Source organism: Dermacentor albipictus, chromosome 2 (assembly GCF_038994185.2).
Source record: "Dermacentor albipictus isolate Rhodes 1998 colony chromosome 2, USDA_Dalb.pri_finalv2, whole genome shotgun sequence".
In the NCBI taxonomy this organism is placed as follows: Eukaryota; Metazoa; Arthropoda; class Arachnida; order Ixodida; family Ixodidae; genus Dermacentor; species Dermacentor albipictus.
Genome location: NC_091822.1, coordinates 103,503,471 through 103,516,073, shown reverse-complemented (window position 1 = coordinate 103,516,073; position 12,603 = coordinate 103,503,471). Strand labels below are relative to the sequence as shown.

The following is a 12,603-nucleotide window of genomic DNA, read 5'->3' as shown; positions in this document are numbered from 1 at the left end:
TAGCTTTATGCTACAGTCAGGTGACGGACTATATTACCTTTCATTCTTAAACGTTGTTGCCAATTTTATATAGAGAGTCTCGTGTAATCAAATTGTGCGCGTGACATGAATGCTGTCGTACACTCCCGAATGTAAGCAAAGGTGCGCAAGTACTCTGCAATGTACCATGATATACACAACAGCAATTACTGACGTACTTGAAAAGCGAGTTTAATCGAAAGTGAAAAATGGGCGACTTGGTATGGAAGCATGGCTAAATTCAGAGCGCAAACTGCTGGGACACAAGCTAAGGCGCAAAAAAAGACAGGAAATTCAAGAAGCGACAACTTTGCTTGCCGTTATCATTGTGATTTCAGTGTTACTTGCATTTCTGAGCAAGAGCTTACCACATAAAGTCCGATTCTTGACTCGCAATTTCAGCGTTGTTTTCCTTTCATCCTCACCACAACAATGCGGCACCATGTTCTCTTGCAGGCGATGTTTCTCTCCAAGCTCGCTGAGGCACGTCGTCATCAGCATGCCAGAGCAAAGTCGCGAGAAATAACAGGGCAGATGGAGCCCTCCTCCTGAAACAAGTGAACCTTGTTATTTGAACTGCATGAAAGTACTCGGCAGGATTATTTTGGCGTATAACCTTGGGAAACTGTTCATTAAGCAGACAGAGACCACATGGAGTGAGCAAGCAACAGCAGTGATGGAAACTATGCTCAAGAAAGAACTGCATGGCATGAACAAGGAGTGACCAAGATGCTGTCAAGTTATGTTTTCTATGTGAAATTTTACAAATATGAAATGGCAGTAGTATTATAAACAAATGTTTTGCATGGTTTGTCATCACTCTTGTTCTTTTTTCTTTCACAGCTTTTCACATACTAAGTAAGCCAGCTCAGTTGCCAAACAAAAATTTCATGAACATTTGAGGCCCATATATTAATGCAGAGAATTCTTTGCCTCATCACTTAACACTTTTCTGTAGGTAGGTTCCTGTCTCGCCTTATTTCGAGCCAAGTGTGACGGTATGTCCACTTGGTCTTGTTGCTTCTTAGGCTGAATGCACTGTGCGTCTCCGGATGCCTTATCTTCCCCCATGTACAGGCCACACATGCACCATCGATTGCAGGACAGCATGACAATGCCAACGGCGAAGGTGCAAATACACCTTGAGCGTCCGTGTAATTGCTATCCGAGTAAGAATTTTCCGTGTTCCTTGCTTCAAACCAGGGTGCCCCAGCACAATAGCCTTATGCTCAACCTATTAGGTCACAGACGCTTGCGTGCTACTTTTCTTGTCCCAACGCCAACTAGCACTTTGAGACGATTGCCGCGGGCGTCACCTCGCACAGCAATGCGCGGCAACAATTTGCTTAAGAAAGCACATGTGTGCTTCCATTAGGCCAGTAGTAGACGTTGTGCTAGTTTGGGTGCATTGTAAATGTTAGGGAGGCTACAGCAAAAGATATACAAATACGAAGGTGACAAAGTCGTGCGCTGAGCAGCACGGCACACTATTTTGTTGTCTTTGCAATTGTTTAGTGTTGCACTACCCAGTGTGATAGCTTAGCGGCTATGGTATTGTGCTGTAAAGCATTATGTCGCAGAATGAAATCCCAGCTGCATTTTGAGGGGGCCAAAATGCAAAAAAACACCGGTCTCCCAGGCATTGGGGGCAAGTTAAAGACCTCCTGGTAGTCGAAATTAATCCGGAGTCGCCCACTACAGTATGCCTCATAATCAAATCATGGTTTGGGCGCTTAAAACCGCAGAATTTATTCATTAGTGTTGCGCTGAAGTTAACATGCAGTTTCTTTAGGCAACAGACACGGGAATAAAATGTGCTTAATTAAAATTGAACCTAACTACTGTCCTTCAGGTGCGTCACATTGCGCAGTTATTAACCAATTGCTCATATAAGCAACAGTGCTCCAGTATCCGTCATCTTTTACTTGTGGCAGCTAGCATTTTGAGGAGCTGTATGATGTTGACTGCCTTCAGAACTGGCCCAAGGAGTAAGAAAACAGGTTTCAATGTTTCCTCACTAGAGCACAATAAATTAGTTACCATGCCATCGTCGTCATGCTATGTCAGCATTGGCTTGCTGCTGTTGTCATACACATGTGCACATGACACGCCAAAATGCTGCCTTGCACGAAAATGTGGTAATGTTTTGCAGAACCCCTAACGATGCTAAGTAGCCAGCTAGTCGCAAAATACCTCACATAACATCAATTTCTAGAGTCCCTGGCACCTGCATAACTTATATTCTTGTACTCGCAGCAGAATACCTGCAGTTTTGTTTTTAAGCGCATCTCTCCTTCCGTCAACTTTCAGAGCCTGTCACTTCTTTTTATGTGCAGTGTTCCCATGCACTTTTAAATGCAATAGCCACAGGGGATATTTTTTTAAACATCATGACTATGTCAAGTCGTGCCTCTTGCAGAAGGGGATGAGCAAAACAAGAACAAGGTAATACTGGGAGCCAACGTTTCGACAAGTGGACTTGTCTTTTTCAAGGTGACATATGCTTTCCTCGGCACAGTATATATAGGTAGGGTTCTTCTTAAAAAGCCCCTCACCAGGCCCCATAGCAAATTTTGGTTATATGCTGGAAGTTATTCCGTGTCCTCTAGAGAGCATTCTGTCGCAAAAATGTTTCAGATCGGCTCATTAATAGCCGTGATATAAATATTTCAGTGCCGCGAACCTATGATTTCAGCAGGCCGGCTCCACTGCCAAGCGAGACACTCTCTCCACTCGCGCCGTCTAGCCTCTGCAAGCAAAATTCCTTCCCTGCATTCTTCTATACCGGACCTTGACGATCGTGTGATGCATACGTCATGGGCCGCGCCTTCATTTTTTTTTTCTCCTCGCTTTTCTTTTTTCAACGCTGCGCATTTTCGCTTATGTCGTTGCCCGCGAGCTGTTGTGATTCTCTCATTTCGTGCAGTGCATGATTTTGCATGCTATGCACAAGAACACACGACTAGCGGTATAATTCAGTGCTACACGAATACTGAGGCAGAACAAGCAGATCACAGAGCATGATCACGCACTGGAACACGGTAGAAAATGGCATAGCTTCGTTGCCTCCACACGTGACCGCACGACCATTGGAACAAGCAGGTGAATCAGAAGTATATCTCTCTTGCTTTGGTGCGAAGTAAAACAAAAAACATGCGGACATTCAGTTTGTGCGTTTTATCATTTCTCTAAATTTCAGTTCGTCAATTCAAGCAACAGATAACACAAATAACAGATGTTGCCTTGAATAATTCTCAAAGTCACGTGTCGCCACGAGCGACGTCACACTGTGGATACGAGCACGTCACCGTCCAGCTTGGAGTGCGGTCGCCGTAGGAGAAAGGGAAAATGGGGTTTGGATTGAAATTTCAGACCTTTCTGCGGCACGTAGCAATGTAATACTTTGCAAATAAGATCATTAGCGGGCATTGTATGCTCTGTGCTTGTCAGCTCAACATGGCCAGACCTTGTGAGGGTCCCTTAAGGAGGAGAGGTGGTAAGGTGGGTGTGGAAACGATTGAAGGTGCGTTAGTGGCAAAGGTGTAGAACTGAGAATAAAGGAATGCTGTGCATAAGGCTGTCACACGGCCCTGTGTCAGCCTGTGTATCAATGGCGTGCACAGCATCCCTCTATTGCTTCACTGGTGGTTGTGAGCTATAGTGTCTCTGAAAGAGATAAAAAAAGGAATGGGAGGAAACAATGCTCATAAAAAAAAAATTACTGAAATGGAATAAATAAGAGGAAAATAAAGGGAAAGAAAGGAACGAGAAAACAAAAACGAGAAATATCATATAATGATCATGATTTCTTTTGGCATACCCTTTGAAATCGAGTACACAAATAATAATCTAGTTTACGTGAGCTAATTACAGTCCTGCATTTTGGCTTTCTGAACTTCATCTCGTAAAACCACCTATGCACTTTTTTTTCAGCAATACTGTACACATCTGTTATCTTGACCGCTGACCAGTTAATACTCCCTTCAGCATAACTGCGAGTCGGCCTAGTTGGAACAGATTCATCGTTAAACAAACTTTTTTTGCTCAAGAACAGGGATAAAGAAAAGGAACAACGCAAGGACGAGTGCTTTATAACAACTGGTTTTATTTTCCAAGAACCACCTGTTTAAATACCCGCAGATCTGTGTGATCCAGTCAACAGAACACGCCAATAGCGCATATAACAACACTTGTGAGAAAATGCCGCAGATCACCAAAAAACCAGTTGTTAGAAAACGCTCGTCCTTGTGTTGCTCCCTTTCTTTGTCCCTGTTTGTTTTGCTCAAAAAAATGTTTGTTTAAAAATAACTCCCTTCAGCTTTGAATTCCAGCACTTCTGGAAGGTGGACAATTCCCACGCTTCTAGCTTGGTGTATCAGGGCATTCCATTGCAACGTCCTGAGTCATCTGCATGTTTTTTCAACTACAGATAGGCACGTAGCCAGGATTCTTTCTTGGACAGGGCCCAAGCCTCCAGTGGTCCGAATAAACTGTTTTCCCCAATATATATATATATATATATATATATATATATATATATGTGTGTGTGTGTGTGTGTGTGTGTGTGTGTGTGTGTGTGTGTGTGTTACGAAAACATACTAGAATACTCCATACACAGTACAAGAACCCTCTGATTGAAATTCAAGTTCATTTGAATGCATCCAACACCGAAGTATTGTGTGTTCAGGGTGGCATAATGTTCTCTGTGCTTCATAATGGAATGCTAAGTTGAATATGGTCATTAAGAATCGCTTCACGCTTGCCTCTCTTGATATGTTTGAAGTATTTTCATGACATAAATGATGTCTAGCTAAGTATATATAGGCAAATAAATTTTTGGAGGAGGATAAAACAAAAATTGGATAGTTATTTGCAGCTGTAGTTTGCTATTTGTTAATAGCTACGATTTTAACGCAACGAAAAAAATGCGAAATGTCCAGCACGTTGGCAAAAGATGCAGCAGCAAAACGCAATGACAGCCATACATGAGGGTACAATTTCAAATACACATATGGTGTATATGCAAAGCATAATTCTTCTGATATACTATGGATTGCCTACTCGTGACCTGACACCAACTGTATGATCAAGGCACTCATGCAGGACCTTACAAAGGCATACAGGGTGCACGATGACAACGTCCACAGACGCTTACATATGATCAACCCAGATGGTAAATTCTGTTTGCCCCCAAAGGTTATGCGGAACAAAACGTCATTGCTACACAGGATTTGGCTGGGCATTGCTTTCACCCGTCACTACGTGCCCCTCATCGCCCAGTCGAACAGCCCCGATTGTGAACACTGCCAGCTGCCTACAACGCTGGAACACATAGTGCGCGATTGCCCAGCATATATGCTGGAACAAAGGACCTTGTAAAGTTCCCTAGTCAGCGTTGGCAGGCAACCACTGTCAGAGGATGCTATCCTCTGCCCATGGCCTGACACTGCAACTCCAATGCGGGCAGCTGAAGTGCTGTTGAAGTTTCTGCAGGATACGAAGCTTGACTCGGTATCCTGCAGAAACTTTCACTTTGACATGATATACTCTTAGATACGTACTATTGTATAACATGTAGTTGCTGATGATGTCCCAATCAATGTTTCTGTCACTCCAGCTGGAACCGTGCAGAACCCAACAATAATCATGCCGTAACTTATGTTCAATGGCCAGTGTGGAAATCATACCTTCACAGCCATACAATATTCGACGTGGTCATTCTTCATGCTGCTGCCACCACATATGTACGCTTGCGACCCAAATACATAACTACGTGCTCAATTTACACAAACATGTTGGTTCACCTGGTAATGGTTTGTGGAACTCCAAACAATGCTGGATAGCCAGGTACAGTAAAGCCTTGTTAATATGTGCCAGCTTAATAAGTAATCACAGTTTAAATATATGGCTGCAATAAATCCCGTCCTGCCACCATTGAACCTAATTGATTGGCTGATCACTTAAGCTGTAGTCTGTTAACGCACGCCAAATGGTTATTGAGTAGTATTCATTTTTTGGCGCATACAAGCTCGGAATTGGTGAAATGTTGTACGCGCAGACTGCAAATAGAGAAATTATGCCGCACGAACCTTTCCAGGAGTGCAGTCACCACCGATAGCGACGTCAAAACATGGTAGCCAGGACATGTTTTCTGCTCCCATAGATGCTAGTATTTCTATGTCGTCATCATGGAGGACAACATGGACGATGGTCCTTCTGTATCCAATGCAGCTAGTGCATTGACCGTCATGGTGGCATTTGCAGAGAAGCGGGGCCTTGTTGAGAAACTGGCTGGTGGACTTTGCAAAGTTTGAGGATTCCGTCATTGTACAAGCCCGCCATGGTGGCAAGTGAAAATGAGATTTTTTGCTGCCTGCTTGCGAATAAAACATGTCTGCATGTGTGTGTGAGTGACAGTTAACAGGTTTTCTGGCCAGTAAATCTATAGCTGCTCACCTGCAATTGCAGTTTAGTTAGTACAATGATTAGTGCACACCTGTGCACGTTTCCTGCAAACTGCAAATTAACGAGGTTTTAATGTGCATGAAAAATGATTCACATAACATTGATTCCCACAGTGCATGGCATTTGCTCCATTTTTATTGAGCGATATCACAACGTACGCTCTTGCATATTTATAGAAAGCGTAAGGTTATTCAATGAAAAGGCAGCGTGCCGATTTTACTACGCCGTCTCCTACCTATGTATATTTAACTGTGTGACCGTAATAACGAAACATAACTGCAATGCAGTACCCTTTTCTTTCAAAAGGTGTTGTTTTGTCCCAGGTTCGATTATTTGCTTCACACTGCAATTTTTATATGCCGGGGCTTCTCCATTGATATGGAGACAACTTTGTTGATGCTGGCTGGTGCTCGGTGAATGAACATGTGATCCAGCCGATACGCCACTCTTCAGCTGTTGTGTTCTGCAAATATGATTCACTTTCTTCAGTGTTGACTGCTGTCAATAATTTAAGGAGTGTGTGAAGTTTCAGGAGCAAGTCTCCGTCACATTCTTGTCCTTGTCCTTGGAAGTTCTTGTCCTTGCGTGGCCTGACATTTTGCCTTCCAGATATCACATTCCCCTTTGATGTACCTGGGCCCACCCTTGAGTACGTGCCTACAGACACTTATAATCCTGTTGTGAATATTTGCACCTCTACGTTTTTGTCTTGAGCAGCGAGCTTAGGCCTTAAGGGGTCATCGCCATTTACGTTATTGTTCAAATTTTCCTTCCCAATTTCTTGCTTGTCATGTTGGTAGAACTCTGTGGACTTTGTTTCCATCATTTTCATCAAATTTGCTTTTGATCAGAACCTGGTAACCATGCGAGGCGGACAGTGTGGCCAGCCCCACCGGTGATTCGCATCGCCCAGTTATCCCAGTGTATCGAGTGAACAGTAGCAGTGCGCGAGCCCAGCCGGATGCAGGCCTTTATGGAGGCCTACGAGCACGTGCCTCCGAATCTGTGTAAACAGTGTGATGTGTGAAGGCTGCAAAAGGAGGCTTAAGGATGGTGTCACATGCCGCGGATATCGCAGTTAGTTCCGCTGTTAATGGGTCGTTATAATGGGTCGCAATGGGTCGAGGCAAGAGTCGCACGCAGCGTGCTTGTCAAAACAGGTGCCCGCTTCAACGTGATGCTTGTGTTAACGGCAAGCGGCTGGAAGCGGCTGCAAGGACGAGCTGAGGCGCGACCGGGTATCTCTGTTCGGAGCGAGCGTTCAGTTTCGCAGTGCGCGATTGACCTATAGGCCGCGCCGACTTCGCGCGGCTGATGCGTTGGTTCTTTATTTTATGGTAGAACCACGCTGTAGATTAAGCGGCCAGCGACCTGAACGACAAATACTTGTGTGCTGGAATGCATAAAACGATGTTTTGTTAACAAATTAACTGGAACGCCAATGCATTTTTCTGCAAAGTTCGGAAATTAGTATCATCGAAACTGGTGCCTTCCTGAGAATTCGTTCCAAGTGGATCCGCCTTGCGAACTCCACAGCTAGAATTTGTAAATTGCAATATGGGCCATAAGGTAATAGATTAAAAGTTAATTAGTGAATTTTCGTTAATTAGTCAATTATGCATTTCAAATTATTGTGCATCTCCGCCTCTTCGAGGAGACCAGCTCACAATCTAGAATTGTGATATCTGCCAAAGGCAACCTTTAAACATTTTTGAAAGTGTTCGCTGAAACACCCTGTATATCGCAGCATTCTTTTTTTTACTGTCGACCAAAGCGGCGACTGCACGAGCGTGGCGCAGACTCATAGTGGCGAGATATGCGCATTTTTCTGAGTGGCAACAAACAATATGGAGGTTCGTCGCAGTGGAAAGTCCATCGTCTAACTCGTAATATAATCGCTCTGCGTGCCACCAAACAATTCACAAAATACAATAATTGTTTATTGGTTTATGTAGAAAACGCATTCAAGTAAATGTGGTGGTACTACTGAGATATTGACTACGGTACTTGTTCGGGAACATAAAAATAAAATCAGCCCGCTTGAGCTTTTAAAGAAAAATGTCACCTTTGTGTGGAGAAGGGCTGTCCTGCTTGACTGAAACTCGCGACATCAAAAACTACAACCGATCGCGTAAAAAAAAGGGATAGTAAATTATTCAATAAATTCGTAAAATATCTGGCCAAATATTTTACAAACACAGCGCATAAAATGCATGCTAACAGCCAAGAAAAAACAATTTGGATACATTTACCCAAGGAACACAATACGGTTCAAAGAAGCAATATTCGCAACAGTACGACCGACCGCAATATACTATATAGATCGTCCAATGAAAATCGGCATAAGTCATAAGCGCATAAACTAATATATTAAGTGAAAATGTCACCACACATGAACGTAGGAATGTTTTTTTTACCTTAAAGAAGATAGTCAAACTATACTGTTCAAGCAACCCAACTGGAAAGCAGAAACAAATTTTTTTGAAGCGCACGATTCGGTGCCAGGTTGTAATTAAACTTGAAGCTCCGACAGTTTAAAGGCGCTACGACGTCGCACCCACGCACTACATGGTGAGGATTGAAAGGAGGCTCGAGGGAAGTAATATCGGGTTTAATCACTCATACAGACAGGCAGGTACAGTAGTAGAGTAGAATCTTACAGGTTTGTTTTATGCAGAAGACGTTGTGTTGCTAGCTTACAAGAAAAATGATATACAACGTCTGGCTAATACCTGGGGACAGGAAGGCGAGGATTTAGATCTGAAATCTAGCGTGAAAAAATAAGGTGTTCTGGTACTCAATGTAAACAGTGAACAGGCAGTGTCAATGCAGGGCCAGGAAATGCATCGCGTAAACGAATACGAATACCTTGGTATATGGATAAACGAAGGCAATAGATTTATGGAAACACACGAAAAACAATAACACCAAAGGGGATGAGAAGTGTGGCCATATATTCAAACACAGAGCGCTATGGGGATACAATAGGTACCCCAGGTGAAAATATTCAACTGGAATCCAACTGGTTCCAACTGGTATTAACTGGGAACAACTGGTTCCAGTAGGAAACCAACCGGTCCCAGTTACAAACCAACTGGGATGAAACTGGTTCCAGTTGGGATCCAACTGGAACCATCTCCAGTTGTACTGGGAGCAAATGGTCCCAGTTGGTATGCAACTGGAACGCAACTGGAACCATTACCAGTTGTACTGGAAGCAAATGGTCCCAGTTGGGATCCAACTGGAACCTGAACCAGCTGTACTGGAAGCAACTGGTTCCATTTGGATTCCAACTGGAACTCTGACCAGTTGTATAGTAGCAACTGGTTAGTAGTTGGGATCTGTACTCGTACAACTGTTAACATAAAAAAGTTGAGTTAAGCGATATGCTGCAACGAGTGCGACATTAGAGATGGGTTTTATCCGACACAAGATTTATTTATATGGATAACTGAATCATGCAGGATCCTCTTGCGTAAATGTGGAGCACATTGCCTTGACACGTACGCGTGCTTTAGTTTCAACGCACTAAATTTGTGAATGTTGGCCCTAGTCTTTAGTTGTCTAATGAGGCATTGGTTCGTCTCATGACGTTACCGTTGCGTGCCTGACCGACATCGCGGTGTTATGGTAATGTTGCACCAACTTTGTGCCGCTGACGTCGTTGCCTAGCTAAGCGCTAGTGAGCTGTATGGCATTTGGTGGAAACAACTGGTGTTTGCAGTACGGCGATATTACTTCCCTACGACAAAAAAAGAGAGAAAAAGGAAAAGAAAATGCTGAGCAGCGCATAGAGCTACACAACGCACGCTTACTACGCGTCCATGGCTAGTCTAGTACAGTCTTCCACACGGTGAAAGAATATTATGATGCTTACACCGACAGTGCTCTACCATGACTAGCCACTGTACCATGACCACAACAACCGCCATTTTGAAAAAAAAAAGAAACATTAGTTGCGTATCTTCTCATGATCGGCTGAAACCTCTATGGCTCAAACAATAATAATAATATAGCAATAAATTTAAATTATGTCAAATAAAAGTGAAATAAAATTCTTACCTCACATAGATAGCGTAATATTTATTAATAGCGAGAAACTTCATCACAAATACGAAACTGTGTAAACGTGCGGCGTAGTTCGGCAGCCATATTAACAGCAAGCTATTCGAGCGAGACATGGAGCGAGGCGTGCGCAGCTGAAAAGATTTTTCTAGAGGAACCTGTGGTGTCATTGCCTGTGTAACCTCATTTAAGTAGTATTAGTGTTGGACATTTTCACCTTTGGAAGACGGCATGATTACAGGCCAACGGATGACACCTGTTTTAACACCGACTACGCGGCTTTGTGGACCCATCGTGTTTGGATTGACGTGCGCACTTTTCCCTGCTCTTGATTCTGCCATTTGGAGGTAATTATATATTGAACTTATTTATGTTTCGAGTGCAAGTGGTTCTTTATCACAAAGGTGTCAATACCGCAGCACATTGTCGTTGACTCGAGTGTTCTACTACGTGACGTTTGTACACATCAATGCTTGCGAGCTTGGTGCTTGTTTTTGAGCCCCATTATCTGCGAGTCAGACGCGTCGGTTTTTTTTGTTTTTTTTTTCACGTAACTTGCCGAAGGTTCCGGCGTAAACGATGGTGCCCGCATTACTTCCAGAAAGTACTACACAGTTCGTGTCGCGCATACAATCTGATTACTCTAGGTTCAGCGATAACATATATACACAACAAATAGTCAACGATAGCATTCGAGTAAGCTACAGCCATGCAGGTGCGTCTTGTGCAGAGCGATAAACTTAAGTGGCCAGTGGGTGAGTGCAGTTACCGAGAAAAGTTCACGTGTCAATACGAACCAGTGTCGTGCAAGACTTGTGCTTTGAATAGCACACAGAAGTATCTGTAGCTCTGCCTATAACTTGTAGCAGAAGTGCATACACTACTGATACACATGTCTGTATGATGTATAAGTAGAATTGCTTGTACGAAGTGGTTGCCTTTTTACTGAATGCATATAAATATTTCTTTCAGATGGTGATGTGCAAGAGTTACGAAATGTGTAAACGTGTGCAAGGTCATCAAGGGAGCATTCAAGATGTTTCATCGCTAAACACAAGCTCAAGTGTCCCAATAAATGTCCAATTTCAACACCAAGCTGCTTCGGCTGCATAAAGTTCACTGAATCGGCTGGTTCTTTGCGACACGCGATGGCAACCACAAAAAGCATACAAGCTATGGCCAGCTTGAATCCCACTTGTGTGCAAACGTTTACCAGTGGTTCCTGCTGGCCATGGCTCACTACCTCTATTGCACAATCGTTGCCAGTTGCAATAGGAACTGGAACCTGTTCCGATGTGGACCAACTGGGACCAGTTGCAAAGGGGCCAACTGGGACCAGTTGCAATGGGAATCAACTGGGACCAGTTGCAATGGGGACCAACTGGGACCAGTTGCAATGGGGACCAACTGGGACCAGTTGCAATGGGGATCAACTGGGACCAGTTGCAATGGGGATCAACTGGGACCAGTTGCAATGGGGACCAACTGGGAATTGTTCCATAAACCAGTTGAACTGGAACCAGTTGCATTCCCAGTTGGAAATTTTCACCTGGGACGAGGGGCTCCGGGGTATGTGGAAAGGTGTAATGGTTCTAGGACTTACATTTGGAAATGCGGTTGTCTGCTTGAAATCAGGGGTACAATGAGGACTCGATGGCAACCAAAGGTCAGTGGGATTCCTCGCAATGGGCGCTCACGGGAAGACTACAACTGAAGCTGTGCAGGGTGCACGGGCTGAACAAGTTTTGAAGTGAGGGAAGCTCAATTAAAGTAAAATTGATTATGAGGAACGACTGAGGAAAATGGAACAATGTAGAAGGGCTGGGAGAGTGTTCAAGTATTTGTACAGAAAAAACACTGATTCACAGTGGAGGAAAACAAACAGGAAGCTTACTAGCAAGTATGAGACCTGTATATGGTGAGCAACATGGCAACAAAGAACGTCGAGCTGAAAGTTATAGAGGCTTGGTTAATCTCATGGGTGGCGGCAATGGAAAAGAAGCCTGTTACGAGTAACTACTTAAGAGGAAAAACGAAATCAGGAACGAAACAAAT

At 43.6% G+C, this 12,603-nt stretch overlaps 1 protein-coding gene and 1 long non-coding RNA gene across 2 annotated transcripts in view; both read left to right on the top strand.

Moving 5' to 3' along the window:
• Positions 1-835, top strand: part of LOC135921077 (uncharacterized) — a 50,821-nt gene extending 49,986 nt beyond the window's left edge. The window contains exon 7 of the mRNA XM_070533287.1: positions 475-835. Within this exon, the coding sequence (XP_070389388.1) occupies positions 475-570 (96 nt within the window). The 3' untranslated portion in view covers positions 571-835. The remainder of the gene's footprint in view (positions 1-474) is intronic.
• A 9,616-nt stretch (positions 836-10,451) lies between these two features.
• On the top strand, positions 10,452-11,643 carry LOC135921080 (uncharacterized). Its single transcript, XR_010570437.2, has 2 exons — positions 10,452-10,895; positions 11,521-11,643. It is a non-coding gene; the product is annotated as an uncharacterized lncRNA (long non-coding RNA).
• The last annotated feature ends 960 nt before the right edge of the window (positions 11,644-12,603 follow it).